General features: G+C 47.2%; 1 protein-coding gene across 11 annotated transcripts in view; it reads right to left on the bottom strand.

Moving 5' to 3' along the window:
* Positions 1-22563, bottom strand: part of TNRC6C (trinucleotide repeat containing adaptor 6C) — a 281325-nt gene that overhangs the window by 169597 nt on the left and 89165 nt on the right. For all 11 annotated transcript variants that reach the window (XM_071816681.1, XM_071816683.1, XM_071816687.1 and 8 more), the window contains exon 3: positions 16074-16135. In XM_071816681.1, coding sequence (XP_071672782.1) covers positions 16074-16135 — 62 coding nt within the window. The remainder of the gene's footprint in view (positions 1-16073; positions 16136-22563) is intronic.

The raw sequence follows: 22563 nt of genomic DNA, 5'->3' as shown, positions 1-22563 counted from the left end.
GTATCACCACATTTTCTTAGGAAGAGCAGCTGCTTGTTGTAACAATTCCATTTTATTTTTATCTTTCTATGACTACAACATGCCTCATATAGATGTTCTGTAAGCCAGACTATAGTCAAGCAAACTGGAGTTTGCTGCCTTAATTTGCCTGTTCAAACAACAGCTTTGGGCATGGGATGCTGTCAAGAGGGGTGGGTGTCCTGGACCCCTTTCCAATCTCGTCACTGCCCAGCTGGGTGACCCTGAGACCTCCCATACCAGCCTACAAGATACTAGAGATAATCGCTTCCCAGAACACAAGTGTGTAGTGAGGCTTAATTAAAGATGAAAAGCACTTCAAGCTCCTCAGCACAAGCGGTTTTAAATAAGAAACGTTATAATAACAAGCTAGTTGTGGCATGAAGGATCCTTGAAGAGCAATGCACGGCAGTGGCAGGATGGCTGAGAGAGGGCACCGGGGCCACCCACATCTCACCTGGCTTCAGCATGGATCCAGCTTCAGGTGAGACCTGAGCTCCTTGTGCTGCTGGGGAAAACCATCCCCAAACACAGAGCCACCCTCTCATTTCCCAACAGGGACTTCCCAACCCCACCGTGCATCCCAGCAAAACACTCCCCAAGCAGCCCCATGGGGAAAAAAAAGACTTGAACACAGTTGAAATCATTTCCTTGCAGTCTGCAAGGTCTCTCGGTCTTTGTTTTGGTGATGAAAATCTCTCTCTGGAGCATTGGGGTGACATTGCTCCCACACAGAGCAGCTGTGCCAGGTGATCTCCAGTGACAACAACCATGCAGAGTGATCACAGAATCACAGAGTAGTTTGGGTTGAAGGTACCTTCCCAGCCCCCCCAGTGCCACCCCTGCCATGAGCAGGGACATCTTCACCAGCTCAGGTTGCTCAGAGCCCCGTCCAGCCTGGCCTGGGGTGTCTCCAGGGATGGTTCATCCACCACCTCTCTGGCCAACCTGGGACAGTGTTTCATCGAAAAAACATTCTTTCTCATGTCCAGCCTGAGTCTCCCGTCCTTTAGCGTGATGCTGTCCCAAATCGTGGCTCAGTGTCCCAAGGACTGAGCTCTCAGGGCTCCTTTGTCCCGGGGACCCGGCCCATGCCCGAGTCTTTCGGCCACACTGTTATCCCAAGGTCCCTCCCTGATTATGGATGCTATGGATCCGCATTCTTCCCTTGTATCCTTAAGATAAACATGTCCTTCACTCTAGTCACCTACTCCATCATACACTCCTATCAAATGAGCCTTGCTAGCTCGTAAATTACTGCGCAAACCATTCCAAACAATAAAGGCAATTTTACTTACTGAACCATTAAATTTACATACTTAAATTAGACTCAACCAGACGTTGAGAGGGAACGTCTCGCGGCCAGACAAACAATGAATTTAGGGAAAGAGCTGCCGTGTACTTCCCCACCTCTCACATGAAATTAATGAGGTGCTTCAATTTAATCATCATTAAAATTACATCTTTATTTAGTTACTTAGCAGAGTTCGACTCATAGCATGGTATGGAACATGGAGTAATGCCTCCAACATCAACCCTTTCGCAGAGGGGAGGCAGATAGGAGGTCCATCCCCCCAAAACATCCTTTGCGCCCTTACGTAGCCAGACTGGGTATGTGTGTCAGGATGCCAAACCATTCTACAGAGCTTATTATTAAGGTAAACAATGAGGGAAGAGAAAAGTAAGTCAAAGTAAATTGAGAAAATAAGGTCTGGGATTAGTCTAAGATGGTTTTGAGACATGCAGACGGAAAGGCACGTTAATTCTTTAGATGGTACCAACGAATAGGAAACTCTTGCAGAATTATTGGTCTCAAAGTCCAGTGCACGTGGCACGGAGAATCTCATTAGAAAAAGAAGAGTTTGAAACAAAGACATACAGTGAAACAGAGACACAGAGACAAGAGACACACCTGATCTCGTGTGCATGTGCAGTTTGGTTTGCATTTGCTCCCACACAAATAATTTATTAATCTCAAGATGCTGCTCCCGTGCAGTTGCAGGGGAGGCTGGTGAGATGGGCTCGGGCACAGGGAGGGCAGAACTGGGGGGTTCCAGAGGACAGGGCTGTCTTGGAACATCACAAACCGAGCCCGGCTGTCACCTTTCACAGTGTCAGCCCCAGGGGTGCAGCACTCAGCTGTGTCCAAAACCGTCCTGAGACACAGGTGAGAGCTCACAGCCCACAAATCCCATTGAACAAGGGATATTACAGCCACAAGCACTACGTTTGGTACCTGAAAATTATTGATGAGCAATAGGGATTTCTGGGGACAGCAGCAAATCCTGTGAGGGTCTGTGGGGACAGAAGGAGGGATTGAGGTGGTGGGGACAGAAGGTCCAGTGACCTGCACCTGGGGACCTGCTGCCTCTTTGCAATATTGAAGAGCTGTGCGAAAGAGCAGAGTAAAGAGAATACAGAGCCCTATGGAAGTGGTGTAAAGGAAACGAGTCCCTACGGTACTGGCCATAAAATATGAATGTAAGACACAAAGTTTCTGAGGCAAAGAGCTCTGCACACAAGCAGGAGGAAGGGAGAGATAACCCAGCCCAGAGACACAGGTACCTGCAGTTCACTCAAAGTCACTCAGGATGTCAAAGGCCTAGTGAGGTCTTCCTCAAAATCAGCAATGGGCCAGAAAAACACAGACCTTTCTGGCTACTCTAAACTGATTTCCATCCCAAAAGATGAAATCTCTGCTCCCCCACTCCAGCTGCAGAGCCCAGCGATCTCAGCGGCCTCGGTCCTGTTTGATGCTGATAAGAATGAACAATATTAGACCTTAATGAGTTACACTTGGAGACATGAAACACTGAGAATCCCACTTCTCCAATGGATGCACACAGCTCTACACGAATGGAGCACGTCCGCATTGTTTCCATCAGAAAATCTTCAGTTCCCTTCAGCTCATTTAATTCACTCCCACTCCAGCAGCAAAGGGAGGTCACGTCCCAACCAGCCCATGGCGACACCATGGATAACACTAACTCCTTTCCAACTGAGAGACAAGGGATACCTCCAAAGCCTTATTTACGTGGCCTGTGATGCCATCTTCCAGCAGAACCACTGGGTTTGTGCAGCTGCTCTGGAGCTGCTGGCGATGCCCTGCACTGTGGGTGCAGAGCACGTGTGGGGCTGCACATCAGCTCCACTGCACCCCAGTTGCACTGCACCCCAATTCCATTGTACACCAGCTCCACTACACCCCAATTCCATTGTACACCAGCTCCATTGCACCCCAACTCCAATGCATCCCAGTTCCATTGCACACCCACACACTGAGGCTGGGAAGGGATGCTCACAGCTGTGACCCTGCTAAAACCAGCCCTGCTCTTGAGTGGGTGCTTTAATGACAACAATAAAGGGCAAAAAGGCACAAATAGGGCCTATTTGTTAGGGCTACAAATAATGACTATGTATTCAGTTGCTACCTGCAAGCTCTGTTTTCCCTTTGATCTCAGACAAGTCCTGTACTGGCAGGTGTTAGGTGCCAGCCCGCACTGCAGTGAGCAGTTAGACCTCAACTGGGGGTCACACAGTGACTCCAAAACCATAGCTTGAGCTATGGGGTTTTGTTTGATGTCCCTTTTTGGTGGCATCTTTCCTCAGGCAGTGAAGATACAAATTAGTTACGTATAGTGGGAAACAGCACTCACACCTGAAATCTCAAAGAAAAAAAGAAAATGACACAAAAAGGGTAAACACCAACCTGCCAACTGCTTTTTACCTTCTGTAAATCAAAATACACTTTGGAAGTAAAAACTCCCAAATTATAGCAGGCAAGATGAAACATTAACCCGCAAAGAGCGGAGATGGCAGTAGCAGGGAGACAGGGAGACACAGAACAGAGCCAAAGCTACGGTTTGTCTAGATTAAAAATGCAACATCAGCAGAGGTGTCTGAAAGAGTCATTTATCAACTCCCGGATTAGAGAGACATCTTGAAGTAAGTGCACCATTTATACGCACATATACACAAATTGTCGGCTGAGGAAGGAGTGGAGAGCTGCATCTTTGTGCCTTGGAAGTTTCTCTCTAGTCCTCTGGGTAAATGTAGGGCCAGAATGACATTAGGCATGGAAAATAGGAACCTTGCTCATGGTAACAGGGGGTACGATTCATGTGAGCAGCCGGGATGGAAAATAATCTAATGCTGCAATTTCAGAGAAACAATATAGAGTCGCTCACATACATCATGATTAATGGCTGGATAACATAGTGTGAAAACCATTTAAAAAATGGCATTTTTGTCACTGACAACGTTACACATATAGTAAAGGTCATACATGATAAGAGCATTATCCATATTTCTTCTGCAAACATGCTTAACCTTGTAGAGCACAATTCCCTGGAAGATTGGTGATCCATCTCCAGCTGCAAACCGCGCTCTTCAGAACCTGAGAAGGCCAATTTTACATTTATATCACTCACATCCACGCACTCGCAGACTGCGGGAAGCCTGCACGCCTTTCTGAGCAGAAAGGGATGGAAACGTTTTCCAGCTGCACCCTCTGGGGCTCTCCTCCTTGTCACCTCGCAGTGGAGCTGGTGCTGGCTCCGTGCTGGAAACACAGGTACCTGCAAACCCGCTCGCTGGAGTCTCCTTGAGGAGCCCCTTTGGCAGCCTCTGCCCACAGGTAGGTCCCACCAGCGGGTCTATACACACCGGTGGGGCTCGTCTCTGCAACCTGCCGTCTGCAGAGAAATCTCATCCCGCTCAATGATCATAGAATGTTCTCAGTTGGAAGGGATCCATAAGGATCATAGAGTCCAGCTCCTGTTCCTGCATGTGACAACGTCAAAAGTCACACCGTGTGTCTGAGGACATTGTCCAGTCTCTTCTTGAACACCGTCAGGTTGGGGCCGTGGCACCTCCCTGGGGAGCCTGTTCCAGTGTCATCAGTCACTAAAGAGAAGAGTTGAATGTCTGCCCTTCCTCCTCCTCTTGTGAGGATGACTGCCTTGGAGACAGCCTGGAAAAAACATTCAATAGGTCCACAGACATTCACTTTTCAAGATCTGTATTTAAAGCACACAGATCCCTTCCAAAGGCTGCGAAAGAGAGAGCTCCGGGCACTGGGTGAGTCATGTCAGATCAAAACCCAACCCGACCTCTGCCACCAGCTCAGACCCCGCACACCTTCGCATTTCCACACCGGCATTCGCAGCTTGTCAGATCAGCTCGTGCTTTCCTTTGCGAACAGCGCAGTGAAAGCTTCCCGCTGTACTCAGGGTGGGAAAGCTTTTCCCCAGAATGGTTTGCAAAGACTGGCTGGACCAAATTATTCTTCTCATCATGAATGCCTCTCTCTGAGCCACCTTACCCATGCAAATACTCAAATGTTATTAATATGAATGAATGCATCTTGTTTCAGGGTGTCTCGTGGTAGGAGCCATTTCAGAAATACCGGGAGGGTGGAGGGAAGGAGCAAATACAATCAAGCAGCCCTGGTTGCCTCTGTCCTATTCCTCAAATGACAATTTCTCTCTCCCAGGAGCGCCACAGAGTAAAGGCACTCACAGCTTATATATCATTCGGTCTTTTGATTTGCAAAATTAGCTTTCTTAGCAAGGAAACAAAGGATTTGCTGTATTGGATCAGGCTACCGACATGTCTGCTGCTGCATCCAAGCTCTGGTACTTAAGAAACACGGCAGCTCTGCTGTGCTGGCCACGTCCCTGCCCAGGGAGCTGCAGGCACACACAGAGATTGCTTCCAGATTGCCACAGAGATTCATCTGATGGTCAGGAGCAAGGTAGTTTAACTTCCCTCCTAATTTTGTCATCTTACATCCCCACAAAAGGCCCACATTATTTAGTCTTTTTAAAAACTCAGCCACAACGTTTATCTCAATAAGCGCCGTCAGCACTGCCCTCCATAAAGCCAACTACATACCACATAAAAGAAGGGTTTCTCTTTTTTTACTAGTTCGAAATTTACTGCCCTGGATGGTTTACTTTGCAGCTGTTAATACAATGAAAGCTTTTGTAAGGAGAGGATGGTGCTGGGGAATCGGACAAGAGCTGGCCGGAGACAAAGATAACAGCCTGTGCCTAATGCAGGGGTCTCACGTGCCTGGCCTGACGGGAAGACCATAACTCATCACACATTTAATGGCACAGGCGAGGAAAGGGACTGTTGAGAGCATTCCCCAGAGGTTCACAGCATGGACTGTCCCCACCAGCTCTGCTGGGGCAGGTGATAGAGCACAGCGGGGATGGGGAAGGCAGCAATGGCTTTTAATCCTTCCCCTCTCATGCAAAGGGGGGATGAAGGGGTCTTTGGGCTGGGCAGAGCCTGCTGTTCCCCACGGGCCCAAGGAGAAGAGTTCATAGACAAGGAGAAATATTAAAGGTGATACAGAGCCCTGGGTCTGCAAACGCAGGTTAAGCGGACAGGGCTGCAAGCTGGGAAATGCCAGTGTCTGTCACGCCAGCAACAGCCTCTTCTCTTTTGATCTTTAACTCCTCCTGGCCCAAAACAGAGCACACAAGTCATGTCACCGTGTTTTACAAAGCCTCGGGTCAAACAACGAGCCCAAGGCATGGAGAAAAGGTTCCCTTTGGGATGGATGCCACACGTTGCTGCCAGGGTGAGCAAACATGAGCCGTTCAACAGCAGCTTTGCCTTCTCGCCTTGCGAGGGCTGGCTCTGAGAGGGCACAGCGGGGTGGGAACATCCATCCCCTCCAGAAAACCTACTTCAGGGGCTCCTTGTCTCCACTATTTGCAAGAAGAGAAGGAAACCTTCCCAGTTGAATGCAGAAGGGAAAAATTAGCATCTCAAACACACACAGGTCTGATCTCTAAACCAAAAGCCATGCTCTGGTTCCGCACGATTGCTGCCCATCCCAAACCAAAAGGCCATTTAGGACTCGGTGAGTGCATGTTTGCCCACACAACACCCAACCATACACCTCTGCATGGACCAACACGCATGAGCGTGTGCGGGGAAACCTGCTGAGCCCTTGGATCACATCTGTGCTGGGGTGTACGCTGCCTGAGCACGTCTGGGTCTCAGGGCACGCAGTGACACTTGTATTTCCCATCAGCTACAGCCTCCCCACAAACCTGGAGTTAACTGCTGAGAGTGCTCTCTGCCATCTTTTGTGAGCTGAGAACCAGCAAGCTGCATAAATCACTATTCTTACTAATTACCAGGAAACATCAAACAAGACAAGCATTTTACTTCTCATCACTGAATTTTGTTATGCTAATTAGAGTTGTATAAGCTGTTGCTATTAAACCTGGAGAGTCAGAAAAACATTTGCATTAATACCCACAAAGCTGCATCAAAACCCAGTTATTAGTATTTCAATGAGGTTCAGGTTATGGGGAAGCTGCTGCCATTGCAGGGGCTGGTTTGTTGTTTTTAAATCCCGCTGTGAGCGAAAATATAAATAAATGCAGGGTGAGGCCTCATGCAGACAATACTTCTTTCAAATGGGGAATTAAGAAAAATAAGGAAACTTTGATCAGGAACAGATATTAATGGGAGGGAGAGAGGGGGAGCACAGCAGTGCAGATTTTGTTGCTCTGTGTTCAGCGCTGCTCAGCCAAGGGCTCAGAGCTCGTAAGCACTGATCACTGATGCCAGGCTGGACCTGGCTTTTTGGATTTCTGGGTCCCTGCTGCTCCCAGAAACTTTGCTTGATCTGGGTGTTTTGGGTTTGGCTCCCCAAAATGCAGCTGGGAACAGGAGTAGGTTTGCATGCTGGCTCCTGCCTTCACGTGAGAATCGCTGTCTCCGTGGAGATCACCCGTTCCGAGTCTGACATCTTGTGCATCGTCCTAAAAACCAGGGGTCTCACTGAAGGCATGGGGGCAGGATTCCTGGTTACCAAGACACATGTCTAAACCTTCATGGGGAACCAACTCTGTAACAAGAATTGGCAATGCCTTCTTTTTAGTGCCAATCACAGCAGCCGAGCGTTTCATCTGGAGATCTCGCAGCACTTCAGAAAGGCAAATTATTCCCCCACGTGCCCCTTTGATACAACAATTATCACCATTTGATGCATCAAATACATCTGAAAAATTTAGGGGTGTCCAAACAGGCATCTTGTGAGCAGGGGTACTTTAACCCTTTAGCTACTAGTGCTGGAGTATCATTTTGCTGAGCTATTTCCAAACACACACACACACAAATTAATTTCCATCATACGAAAGTGCTGGTATCGCATCCATGTGAACTGATACCCCAGCAAACCTTGTGCTGCACAGGGAGGCAGTGACAGGTCTGTGTGCAGCAGAGGGAAGGAGCTGGGATATAATCTGAGTTAGGAGCAAACATCCTTACCCCAGATAACGCCATGGGTGTTAGGGCACTGCATCTGACGTATGGAACAGGCAAGCGGGCCGTCCTTCTTGCCAGAGACTCAGAACAGACTTCATCAATTAGCAGGTTCCCCGGCCCCTTGGCTCAAGCCACAAAACTGCCTTTGCCTGGCGTTTATTTCTCAGTAAAGAGCAGACCCTATTGACAGCTGGCTGCAGTTTAAATAATACATCTCAAGCTCTCTATATAACCCATGGTGTTCTTCTATTGATGGGGCTACAAGTTATCTGTTTTTAACGGACCATTTGTCACCGATTCCTGGAGAGGGAGAGCCATTTGTTCACTGTATATTTCTATCAAAAGGAAAAAAAAAAAAAAAGAAGAAATAAAAGGATTTCTTCCATCTTCTCTCTCTGGTGGAAACATGCAGGTGAATTGAGCAGCGGTGTGAAGGAAGCGGTGTTTCAGTAATGATGAATTACGGTGGCAGCGCTGCGTGCTCCATCATTTTGCTGATGCAGAGGAACCGGGATGCACAACAGCCCCCGTCCCGCGCTGCTGTCAAACACCTCGTGGCACCGACCCACGGGATGTGCTGGGTCAGGTATCCAGCCCGGGGTACCCCAGGACCAGACCCCATCGAGGGCTTGTTCTGCATCCTTAGCAACAGCCTGTCCAACTTTCAGGCATCTCATTTCCTTCTACGTACAACCAAGAAGATAATCCCCAGCACCTTCACCTCCAGAAGACAACGTCAAGGTCTCACCCCATCTACCATGACAGGAACCACAGAATCCCAGAATGTCAGGGGTTGGAAGGGACCTGGAAAGCTCATCCAGTGCAATCCCCCCATGGAGCAGGAACACCCAGCTGAGGTTCCACAGGAAGGTGTCCAGGCGGGTTTGAATGTCTGCAGAGAAGGAGACTCCACAACCTCCCTGGGCAGCCTGGGCCACTGTTTCCGCACAAGAAGCAGTGAAAAACACGAGCTGTGTACCACCATCCCACAGCACCTATTCTAACCTCCCTAATCACAGGCAGATTAAAGAAAAAAAATCCACATCAGCCACGCTACGGTAAGGAGAACTCTAAGAAGGATGAGGAAAATGAAGGCGCTGTGAAATGCAATAGATGTCAACTTCTACTTACTTTTTAATTTCATCTCTTACAAGCTTTTTGGAAGCTAACATGATTAAGTTCTTCACACAATTTATTAGCATCGTGTTGGAAATCCAGCAGTATATTACACTGTCTGAGTAATCCAATTAGTAAAATGTATTTATTTAACCAGAATATTAGCTGCACACAATCCTAAATGAAGTAAAGTCCCTGATCCTGGGGTTCCTCTCACTTCTCGGAATTCATTTACCAGCTACTGAAAGGTTTACTCTAATGAAATAAATATCAGCCCAATGTTTTTAGAATAAAACACGAAAACCAATCTTGCTGCTCACCTAACAGCTTTTCTTTGTTTTTTCAGCAGATACTGATGGCAAACAGACTCCACAGCAGCATAAAGGCTTTTCTGGCTCTTCCACCTTCCTCTCACCCCAGCCCCAAGAACATCCCCATTTTTCTCCAAGTCAAACTAGATTCTCACTCTCTGCAACTACCAAATTATTCCCCAAATGTTATTGTTTTTTCAGTCAGCAACCCACATACAAAAGTGAAACTCATACCCTTTTACCCTGATTTGCAAGAGCTTTGAAATAAAAATCACTGTGGGAAGCAAAGGCTCTTGAGCATCTTTTCTCCTTCCTAAGGAAGGAGCTGAGTGACAGCCCCCGAGGCCGGAGGTCTGACACCACCTCGGCAGCATCCCCCAGCCTGACTTGGTGCTCAGCTCATGTGTGACGGTTTTGGGGGATTTTAGGGACTTTCAGTTTCCTTTTTTCTCTTTTATTTTGTTATTACCTTAAACATGCCCAGCTCCTAAGACAACAGGATCCCTACCCTAGCGGCTCCTGGCCGCAGCCACAGACAGAAGCCTGGGGTGACTTTCCCAGCCCGTGGCACCTCTTGATGCCACCGCGATGAACAGCGAGCAGTGCCGGGTCCTGTCACAGCAGCACCAGGAGACCGCTGCCTCTACAGCCTGCCCTGGGGAACAGCTCGCTGTTGACCGATGGTATTTTTTCCAAAGCTGCTACTCCAATTTATCTTCATTAATTGGCTTAATTAATTATTTTCCCCTGTGAGGAAGCAGCGGGAGACTCAGTCACGAATCACAAGGAGGCGCGATGCAGCCAGACGAGTTTGCTGCTCTGCCCTCGTCGCTGCCGGGTGACCCTGGTGTTGCCAATGCCTTCGGCGTTTCCCTTGACTTCTAGATCGGGGCCCAAGGGGAGCTGCAGATGGGCTCGGGGGAGCCACAGCCACCTTTACGCTTGTCTTCTCCCATCCAGACAGGGTGTGGGAACAAAAGGCTTGGGGCAATGCAGCATCCCTGGATGGGCAGCCCAGGGATGCAAAATCTGGGATTTTTGAGGGGTCTGTATGTGCCACTTTGGCATGTAAAGGCACAAAGGGGATGGATTTGCCTTACTTGCTCACAACCCATTTATCTCACACCTCACGGAAGAGAACCACGTTTGTCATCTCTCCACGCTGCTGCAGCAGCACCTGTGAGATGACTCTGAAAGCTGCAATGGCAAAGCCAGACAGAAAAGGAAGGGACTAACGGCTGGAGTTAATAATAGACATCATTTGCAATGTGCCTCCGAAAAAATGAACGTCCTGAGGCAAAAGATCTAATTTTGTGTTTCCTTTCAGATCCTCCGCTGAAGGCAGCCGGTGCTGGAGGAGGGGAGGCGGCTGCGCCAGCGGTTCGCTTGGGCTGGGCGCACCAGCCCGTGTGATGCTCATTCGCATGCAGAGAATTCGAGAGAGATCCTCCCATTAATGCAAACAGGAATTACCCATGTAATCTTGGGATTAACGGAGCCCAAGGAATTATTGACATTTCCTAAATGAGGGAAACTCTATCAAGTGGGTAATTCAGAGATGAAGAGCTGAGGTGCAGGAGAGCAACTCGCTACCTGTGTCCGCAAGAACCACCGTCACTGGCCTTCTTGAAAACGAGTTCACCTGAGGTTGCACAAAACATTTGGTGTCTGCTGAGGTGCAAAGCAACTGGACTGATGCTGTCCTCAGGCTCATTGCCAGGGAGGGAGCCATGCAAACTTCAGACCCCAATCTGCCTGCAGTTCACAGGGTGCAACTCCCCATTCTCCACCAATGATTACAGCAGCGGTAGGAACGGTTAAGACCGGTTTCTTAAGTTTTTATTTAGTTTGTCTTTCAAAGACACTCCCACAACAACCCGTGTCCCCTCGGCAGCGCTCAGTGTGAATTCTGGGTGAGGACATGGGCCTGCGCTCTCCCTGGTCTCACAGAGCATCCCTGTCATTGACTCCACCATCACGCTTTGAAATCAGGCTCAAATCACCCAGAGCATTCACCACATCGTGCTTTTCAGTCTTTACTCATCAAAAGCTGTAGTGACAGGCAGCAGAGCCCTCGGAGCCCCATCTTCTCCCAAAAGCTATAATACTCATATAATAATCACAGCAACAACAACAACAGTTACAATAACCCTCCATCCTTCACACACCAGACGACAATGAGTCAGACTCCATTTCCAAACTAAGACATCTCGCGTGCTATTCTCCCTCCCCTCCAGACTAATAGCTGACAATGTATGCCTTCCACATTAATGATAAGGGTTCAAGGGGAAAGAGACTGCTCTCCCGTTTCGCTGACATTACACTCTCCTATGTACCCACCAACATACCCTAAGGCAACAGAACTAGTAATAGGTTCCTCTAACTGCCTCCTGCATCAAATTTGACACCGGGCGCTTTCTTCTCCTTTCCCATCGCTCACCTTATAACTCTGTCATCATTATTGATTTTGACTTAAGGAGAAAAAAAGAAAAAACAACCACAACACCCAACCCTCTCCCCCGGCTCGTACAGCACCAGGGTGGTGAAGCACAGCTGCTGCTGGGACCTGGAGCAGGGAAGGGGCAGGTCAAGGGGCTGCTTCTGTTTTGCCCGAGTCTTGGTTGCAAAGGGACCGAGGTAGCAAACCAGGAGTGTTTGCTGCTCCCAGCAGACTGGGTTTGCAGCCCTGAGACACTGTTGCTGGTTGTGGGGATACTTCTCAGATAGCAAGTGGCACCGTTTGGATGCTCGGTGGCTTTTTGTGCTGGGCTCACCTTTTCACTGAGGTCAGGATTTGTTCATTTGTAGGCAGGGCTCCTTTCTCCTCCTTCTGTCTTTCTTCCAGAGAAAATATACCTGGAATGATCTCTATCTACCTCTGGACTACGTCACTCTACACAGTGCAAACCTCTTTGTTACCTCCCCAAATTCTCCACATTCCCATCGGCAGCAGAGGTGATGCCCAGCCCCAGCAAGTCATTGGTCCTGGCTGTGGGAAGGGGCAAGTGGTGGCTCCACCATGAAGGAATGAAGGACACTTCCCAGCAGCAACCCCAGGGACAGCGACAAGTATTTCCTATGGGACAATTTCCCCTCAATTCAGTTATCAGGCAATCCAGGCTCTCATTCCCTCCCAGAGAAGAGGGCTGGGCTCCCATGCCAGCACCGGCTGCTTCCCAGCATGGTGCTACCAGAAGATACCTCAGTCCAATTGCCAGAGCTCATCTTTTGTAGCCTAAGATCTTGCTTTACGGGGGGCTATAACCATGCTGGAAGGGGAAGGGACCTGTCAAAATCCCTCAGCACAGGACAATCCTTCCACCACCCAGAGAAGCCATGCTCGAGTGATCTGGGAGAGCAGCAGCCTCCTCCTGTCTGGTTTCTTAGCAGATACCCAGAAGCAAATCCCCAGAGCGCAGCTGACCCGCAGCTGGTGTTTTCTTTGATTTATGTCAGAGCCTATTTATGTCCTCTGCTTAAAACAATCCAGTTCGTGTCAGCAGTAAATGAAACTGTGTACCATCCAGCAGCTGTTTGGCTCCTACCTGAAATGAGTTTCACTCCAGTTCTTATCAAGCAGAAATCCTTTTAATCATCAAAACTGCCAGAGTCTTTTTGGAGCTGCGATGGTGCGGTGATTGTAACAGGGGAAGGCATATTGCAAGCCAGGGACATGGCAAGAGCCCTGGAATTGCTGATGATTTTCTTCCAGGGTCACAGCCACTTTGGACACTCTGACACGTGTAAATGAGGGTTGGTCTTCGGCTGTGGGGACCAGTCCACTGCAGACTTGGACACCAGTAAGGTCTAACCGGGGCTGTAAGGGCAAAGCTGGGCTGCTGAACGAGTACCAGGCAGCCTCTGGCATCTCCACTGCTGTCTTGCTGGTGACCCAAGCAGACTTGTTATTGTGAAACACGAGTGACCACTAAGACTTGATTATTTCGAAGCTCCTGCCACTGATAAAGTCAACAGAGCAAATGAGGGCTGGTTCAGGAAAAACCCAGAAGAGATAGAGTCCGAACATGTGCTGCAGCCCTTACGCCCTGAGAAGTCTCCTAGCGAAGGGTTTAACTAATGAGGCTGTTGGCAGTGAACAGGGATGCTGCACGAGGAGCCGGGAACGTTTGCCCAAAGCTATTCTGAATTCATTACAGAGGACGATAAGAGCTGGACTGCTCCACTCAGGGACACAGCACGAGGCCACATAACCTGCTCGTCCCACCGAAAACTAATGATCACAGCTTGACTAGCAAGTATCAGGCACTCTCAACATGCTGCTTGCAAACAAGCTGCAGACCAAAAGCAATTTGAAGGAAATATTTGGGAAATAATTCTAAATAATGAATGAATGGAGAAAACTGCAAGCTGTTTACAGATAACTCACGTGCAGAAAAGAGCTGAATTTGCCGAGTAGATGATTCACTATTGATTATTTCCATAGCTCTTGCTGTAACCTTATTTAAAGCATTAATTAAGACAAGTCTTCATAGTTCAGCATATTCTAATCCGTTACAGGAGGAAGAGCTCTCGAGAGCTCAGTGCTCCCTCCTGGAAGGGAATCTGGAGATTCACCCCCTGCTCCTGGCTCCTGCCTGGATGGGGAAGGAGATGGGGGGACACCAAGCAGAGCTGAACACCAATCTGTCCAAAAACCAGCAACGTCCCCAACAGCCAATACAAACATTTCAGAGCTGGTGAGAGCCCGGGTGCAGCAGGGGAATATTGGATCCTACCTGGCTGTTGGATGGATTTCAAACAGGACAGCTGCCTCTTGGGATAAACCCTTTAAAGACAGCCAAGGCAATCTGGCTGTCCCCGTGGACGGCTGCCCTCAAGTGACCTGTTGTCAAGTTTGTCTGGGTAACAACACTTAAATGCTGTAAAACACACCCCAAAATGGCAGTGTCTGTGCAAGTGTCCTTGTGCCACCCAGCTCTTCAGAAAAGTCTGCACAGCTCCCCAGGCTTCAGCTCTGACACCCCAATATCTGCTCCTGTGACCAACAGGAGCACAAAGCCCCTGGGGTAATATTAAGAACAAGGAACCTGCGTTTCCTTTCAGTTTTATCAAGTGACAATTGCATCTACCACTAAATCTGCAAGGCAATGGCACACACGTGTGAATGCAAACACATCAGACACCGGTCTGCTCTCCAGCCAGTGACTGGTACTTGTAGGAACATCTCGTTGACCAGAGCCACCTTCTGCCTGCACTGACAGCACGTTACTGAACAAGCTAATGAAACACAGGACGGTGTCTTCAGTAATACATGGGCATGAAAATCCAGCACAGCAACCCAATCTAGTACAGCAAGGTTTCTGACTCAAAACCCAGAGAAATACGACTCACAATGCTGAGGGGAAGGAGCAAGTTGTTCTCCAGCTGTGCTCCCCTGGATGGATCTGCAGCTTCGTTTGCTCTGCAGAGCCACCGATCACCCATCACCCCAGGACTGCTCACACAGCACTGTGCAGGCAGATGTGTGCTTGTTTTTCCCACATCCCGAAGAAACAAGGATATGATAACCTGGCACCTAACTGAAGCTAAAATACTCTGTCTTTAACCCTACTGATTAGCTCAGCATCGCCCAAAGCACGTTTGCATGACTACATGACTTGGAGTATGGGTAGAGCAAGTTAGCATCTGCATTAAGCAAGTCCAGGATCTGACTGATTTTTGTTCTCATAATTTTGTTTCCTAAAGAAAAGCTCAGGCAGTGAAGTTTTAACCAGCTCTGAAATCCAGGCAACCAATGACTCTGGTCTTTTCAGCCCATTGCCATGTGCACTGTGAACCGACATAGCTTTGCCCAAGAGTTGTCCTCAGCTCACCTGGGTACGGTTGGCCAACAGAGCCAGGAGGACCATCCTCCCCACAGCACTGTTTAGTGTGGGGCTCACTTGTCACCATGTCATGGTCAGGCAATGACCAGATGCATCACCCACACAGCCTTAATTTTTCCTGATTTATGCACAAAGATTAAAAGCAAGATCCCAGCACAAGTCCCTTTCTTCCCAACCAGATGCAATCAGCCACAAGCTGTGTCTCACAGGACTGAGCTTCGAGGTAAAGTTAGACTTGGCCACTAACCAAGGAAAGATAGCGAGAGAGGAATTACAAATTCAAATAAAATATAGCATAATCAGTTGAATTTTAGCAGCATGTCTTGACTTTTTAACCATTTCAGTGCTCCTATAGACTTGGTTTTTGGCTGAGTAATGACCATCCCAGCCTGTCTCCTCCTGATCAGGTCCTGCATGTTTGCACAGCTCGTCATCAAACATACAAGCAAATATTGTTCATGGATATTGTCCGGAGTGAAATTCCTACCTGCTTTTGGCTCCTTCAAAGGCTGTTTTCTGGTAAAGGCTTATCTGATGATTGGTCCTCTGCTGAAAGACAGAAGAAGACAAAGAACAAACGCTTGACAAACAGCAGTTTGATTAGAAAGGATGGGATGCTCCTACATGGGGAGAAAAGATGCAAAATGCTTTGTGTTTACTTTCATTGTGCTTAATTACTCTCCATTGCATGCAATACGCACTTAAAAACTCGCATAATTCTCTACACCCAGTTCATTTTATTTTTCCGTTCATCAAACTCTTTTCTCTTCATGAGCAAGTGTGTTGCTAATTAGGGCAGAGAAACTGATTCAGTTAAAATGAGTAAGTCTCCTTGTTGGCACTGTTGCTTTCCCTGTCTCTCTCCAACCCAAAGTCAATCCAAATCTTTTGGGAAATTCTAGTAAATTTGCATTAACATGGATATAATGTGCTCCTTGAAAAAGATACATTAGAATTAGAAACTGTGCGAGGAAGGGTGATCAAGATGATGAAAGACACAGAACAGCTTTTGCAAAAGAGATGCAAAAAGCACATTTATGTGCCCCTGCACGCTGCCACGGACAAGCCTTGCAGTTCTGTGCTTGGCTGAATTTTCCTTAGTTTGAAAAATAAGTGGTTTTGATTTTGGAGCAGAGTGACCTGCACCCATGGCCTCCGTCACCACAAACTTCCTATGTCTGAACTTGATGCAATGTAAAAAACTACGGGTTTTGTTACCGAGCTTCTGCATTTCCTGGCCAAACCCGGTTTGGCTGGAGAAGGGCAAAGACATCGGGATCCTGCTTGTACGTCCTCCAAACTACAGAGATTTATGGCGAAGGTGTGTGCAGCACAGACATGCTTAGAAGAGTTTATGGAGGTATAAAGCAATGCTGCATCTGTCTTTATGTAAAGGAGTTTCTAGGGAACACGGACAACAAAACTTGCAAGAACTTCATGGGGCTCCCACTTCTAAAACCTTGCACTGCTATCAGATTTGATGCCACTATTTTGGAGTGATCGTGTGGGAAGAAGCAGCCACCGTGCACGTGTCCCACGCGTGGGAGAGGTCCAGGGAAAGCCAGTCCAGCTTCTGGCTGAGGATCCTTTCCACCATCCCCTCAACACATGGAGAAATGTGTCAGTACAACTGGCACTGTTCCCAATGGGAACTATCTAGGTCTAAAACCCTCCATGAAACAAATACCTTGGCATGGCAGCAAGATTTTTGCACCAGATGGACCCCCTGGTCTCTTGGTAAATCCAGTTCTTAGGCTTTGCCACAAAGAGGCTTAAAATTAATTAGCAGATTTTATTTATTTATTTATTTATTTTAAAGAGAGTTCTGTGTGTGAGAAAGGATGTTCATTAGGAGCTTTTCAGTACTTATAGGCCAAGACAAGGATTTACAGTCTGCAAGAGAGTTCCTTTTATAACTGGCAATTTCAAACTGTGAAACGTGGCAAGCAGATGCCTTGAAGTTGAAAACATTCCCTGTTTTCCCATAAAGACAGTTAAGAAGGAGGTGGTTTTCTGATTTTCTGAAGGTGACCGCTTTAACCAGAAAGCAGTTGCCTCCCCTGGCAGCGTGGCTTCCAGGAACTGCACTTCTGCCACCCAGAAATAAGCCCACACGAGGTGTCTGCAGGTCCTGCCAGCACAGCTCGTCCGTCGGGGGCTTCACCCTTGTCCTGACCTCACCGGGAGCCAACTAGAGCCACAGAATTCACAAAAGCATTCATTTAGTAATCATTTTGAAAAAAACAAGATAAAGCCCTGGGAGGACAGGTAGAAGTTTTTCATCCACTCTGAAGGATGAGAGAAGATCCCTCAGCATTGGAAGCGAAGCACTACATTACATTCCATGTTATTTACTGTCTGCAGGGCTGTCCTCCCTCCCCAGGGGCTTGCGTTTCCAAGCACATGGAAGAGGAGGAGATGCATTAAAAACCATGAATAAGCAACACATTGTGGTGTGTTTTGGCACTTCTTGGTCTTCCTTTTTTGTAAGGGTTTACATGGGAAGGCTAATGCTGCCTGGCTGCTTCACAACAGCATTTTCTCAGAAAGAAAAGCACAAGTTTCTGCTGCTTTAGCAACACTATCCCTGGCTTCTTTCGTCTTTAATAACCCCTACGAGTATTAATTGATTTACATATAAGCTGTTGGTGACCAAACCTGAACCAAACTGAAGAAGTTTGCCTTGTCATAAATGCACCCTTCATGTACATGCTGCTGGCCACTGACAATGAGCTAAATCCCTGATTTTGCTAGAAAACTTTCTAAACTGAGTCTTGCCTATATTATGTCCCTTCCCTGATATTTCTGGGGAGATTTCCTTTGGAAAAGGAGCTGTTATCCGTGTTTTGCTGATGCTGGTTTGGATCAGCTCTGCGCCGTGTCGAGCAGCACCGTGTCTAAAGCTCTGTCGGTCTGCCCGCTCAGCCGTGCTCTCTCCATCCAGCTGCTCAAGCAGTACCAAAAATGGGAAATTTAAATACAGATAGACTCGTTAAGAATTAGAAATGTTGTTTCAAGGACTCAAAGAGATAGAAATGCACTGTATAAAAGGAGAAAAATCACCCGAGTTTGGTTAACTGGGCTGCAAACCTCCCCCTGCTACCCCAGGTTTGGTCTGAGATGACAGAGAAATTTAAATCTTATCCTTTAGATCACTAGAAAGGTAAACTATGTCATTACAGGACCTGAGAGAGTGCAGATATTTGGAAAGAGAATTTCACATGAAAAAGCTAGGTTCCCAGGATGGAAATCATGCCTGCATCTGCAGACAAGCCCCTAGGAAAAATTTTGGGGAATGCCTATAGCAACCTGCATCATCAATATTACTCCACTGACCCAGTTCTTACTCTCAGTTTTCTGTTCTATCCTAATAAAGGTGGATTTCACATGCAATAATCTGAGGATCACAGAGCTGAGGGTGTTTGCTGTAAGGAAAGCATAAGGAAGATAATATTATCGAGCTAGACTACATACAACTATAACTGTTCAAGTATTAAATCCATTTTTCACCATCAAGAGTGTTATCCAACAGCATGAGAAATACAAGCAGGAGAAAATATTCTCAAGTGAAAGAATTGATGGTCAAAGCCTGGAAGTTTGGTAAAATGCTTTTCCACTTCATGTCCTACAGGCTGTCAGCACTAGAATGGAAAACCGCAGATCAGTAATTGCAAAGGACACTTCTTCTTTCTGATACTGTCTCTGTCTGTAAGGCAGGAGGATAGCAAGTTAATTAATTATCTCCAGCATCAGTTTACTTGAAGATCTTTTTTTTCCAGCAGTGCATCAAAGGAGACTGATAGAAGCCTTGATTAGAGGGATAATGAAGGAAATCTCTAATAGATTATATCATTTCTTGCCCATCTGCAGCCATTCTCAAACTGCCTGCTTTTGCAGGGCTGGGATTCACATCTGGAGAATATCACAAGCATGTAAATCCACCTCAAATGCAAAATTTATGGAAAAATTTGAGTAATTGCACATTTACCATATTTCTGTCAAAGGTCTGGAAAAAAAGATACCAGACCATCTGACTCGCCGTAGAGCAGAGATTTTCCATGTGTCCTGTTAGGGTCTCTGACTCCGCTGAGATAATCCACATTTTGAAGTCACATCAGACACGGATAGAGAAAATTTATTAGATAATACAGAGCAGGATGAGAGCAGAGGCAGGAGGAGATCGTATGCTGATGTAGGGGTATGACAGGCAGTTTGATATCTACCTTATTATCCGTCCTAGGAAGCCTTTTACTAACAATGACCATTAGCAGGGACCATAGATGTGGTGCTTTATCTTTTTCTAATTTTTATTCCTCTCTCTAATCTTGGCTGCTTCCCCCTGCAACAGCAGCTCACTCAGCTCTTGCTCCAGACTAACAGGACCCCTCGGAAGCCAAAGTCATTTCCCACTTCAGGAGAGGAAACTTTGGTACCGCAGAGCCCCAGCTCTCCACCCCTGTCACACCAGTGCCCCACAGTTCATCTCTGCATTTGAAGTCCCTTGGGGATTTTAATGCCATTTCCCTCTTATCCAGACCACGCACACGTTGCCAAATTTAATAGCGAAGAGAAATGAAGTGTCAGGTTCTGATACACCAACGCATCCTGCTTATTTCTATCTCACGCAGATAAACCCCAAGCCATTCCCAAGAAGTTTCAGTTGCACATTTAAGCCATCTATTTTAAAGGTAAGACTCAAGATTCTCCCCTGGTGTTGTCTGGTGCTTAACAAACCATTGCTGGCACTAGTTGTGCAGACTCTTGGATGCCCAGGCATTCCAGCACCAACATCTGGATTGAGAGACTGAAAAAACCACACTGCTAATGAAAAAGTTGTTAGTCTCATAAAAGAACGACAGAGGTAGACCACCATCACTACCTCGCCCATCAGAGCCATCGTGCTCTTTCACATGCATCTCCATCACCCAGCCCTCATCCTGGCAAACGGGTGGCACAGAGAGATGCTCCAGTCCCTGCCCTGAGTCCCTCTTGTCCCCCATGGTCACCAAGGGCAAAAGTAAATGGTGTCATACAAGGGAGCAGAAGTAAAGGCAGAGGAGGAGCAGAAAGTGGTTTATGGGGTTAAACATCCCAGTCTGAAGTGAAGCAATTTCCTTCCATCTCCTGCCACTTCCTTGTGGAGGCTTATCATCCCCAGCTGGGACAATATAAAGGCCCATTTAATCGAGATCCATTTAACACTGAATCACGCTAACAAGATTACTTAGCCAGGGCTAATTCTGCATTTGCTGAAGTGCAGTATCCAGGGTGAGTAATCTCCGTGTGCTGGTGGCAGGTTCAGAGACAGGTTAGCCACTGGCTTAGCATCCCAGACAAAACACGGAAAGTACATGGAAGACCATGACAATGAAACTGCGGCCAGTTTAGCCTATTGGGCTATTTCCTTTCCCCTGCTCGGTGTTATTTGAGATCAGCACAGAGAGGGTTTCCTCATTACCCCATAGGATCCTAAAAGAGGAATTATTTTCTTTGTCCTCACAAGGAGCTGAGCAGGCAATACAGCAAAATCCTCTTCAGCCATTATCTGTTAAGTGCATGGCATCCTTTTGTGAGTTAAATGACACAGTATTTCTTGCATGGGACTGAATTCAAAAGGTTTTGCCTTCCATCAGGAGATAACTCAAGATTTGAGTGCTAATTGAATACATTTATATGCACACAAGTGATAGGCATTCATACAATTTCTTAAAGTAGATTCTCACCATTCAGTCATTTAAAAATATAGCACTAAGGGCTCTATTATTTATGATTATTAAATCACAAATCTGAGTAGCAAAATACTTCACTCAGGGAAAGTGTGAAGAGGCTGTTTCAGAGGAAAATCTCCTTTTTCAGAACTCACAGAACACCACATCATCGCAGGAGGATGCTGATAACCAATATTGTTTTACAGCTAAGGCTCTCAAAGTGACTTACTCAGGTAAATGGATTAATCCTAATCACCCCTTCAAATGTTCCCAAATCCTCCAAGTAGTCAAAGCTAAGGCTGAGGTGTTCTGGTGAAATATTCCCTTTTTGTACGTGTTGAGTCATCGTGCTGTCAGCACTGGATTTTGGATGTTCCCAGTCATTCTCTTCCTTGCTTTGAAAGGACGGGATTTGTTGTCACTTCAGAAGGGATTCATCTCACCTGGTGTCAGAAGTCCACAAGGCAAGTGTCTATACTTGAGTTAGCCTCTTAAATGCATAAGTGGAGAGAAATTGGAGTGATTTGTCTGACCTATTTTAGGCAACCGTCTCCAGACGAGAGCAATTGCCTGCTGGAGGTGCTCATTTCTCTCCATTGACGGTAAATGAGGTCTGAGTGCTCAGTGCGGATGCCAAGACCCAGGCGCTGTCTCACAAGTCAGGTGAGATGGATCCTATCCAGTATAATTGCAACCTTTCAAAAGGATATTAACCTTTTTTTTTTTTTTTTTTTTTTAACCGTTTTTGTTTCTGTTCAGTGTCTTTTGGCCTTTTTAAAGGAAATAGCTGGTGGTGTGAGAGCCCTGAGCCTTTCCTTCCCCAGAACAGAGCAGGGCTCATGGTTTTACGTTGCAGCTCAGCCCAGAGTCTCTTTTGATGCTCCAAGGGCTCACCTGGGCAGAGATCCAGCTCGAAGGTGCATCAGACCCTGCAAGCTCTCCTGGGGTGGGCAAACGCTCCCTTCCTCCAAATGAAGAAGACAAGCTACAAGAGGCCAAAAGGGCAAGACCTGAGATGACAAGATAACCTCTAGAGGTCCCTTCCAACCCCTCTCATTTCATGATTCTATGAAAAGCTCTCCTGGGCAGCATCTTCACACCTGGTGTGGAAATTACCGTGCTCAGGATGTCTCCAACTCTACCAACCCCCAGACCATCCCACATGTATTCCTTCAATCAGCAGTCAACTATGCACAGTTGACTGCACACAGACAGCCCTGTGTCCTGGACACCATGGGAGGAGCTGAGAGTCTTGAATTTAATTTCTGA

This window comes from Patagioenas fasciata, chromosome 18, assembly GCF_037038585.1.
Source record: "Patagioenas fasciata isolate bPatFas1 chromosome 18, bPatFas1.hap1, whole genome shotgun sequence".
NCBI lineage: Eukaryota > Metazoa > Chordata > Aves > Columbiformes > Columbidae > Patagioenas > Patagioenas fasciata.
The sequence above is the reverse complement of the archived record's forward strand: the minus strand, read 5'-3'. Positions and strand labels throughout refer to the sequence as shown.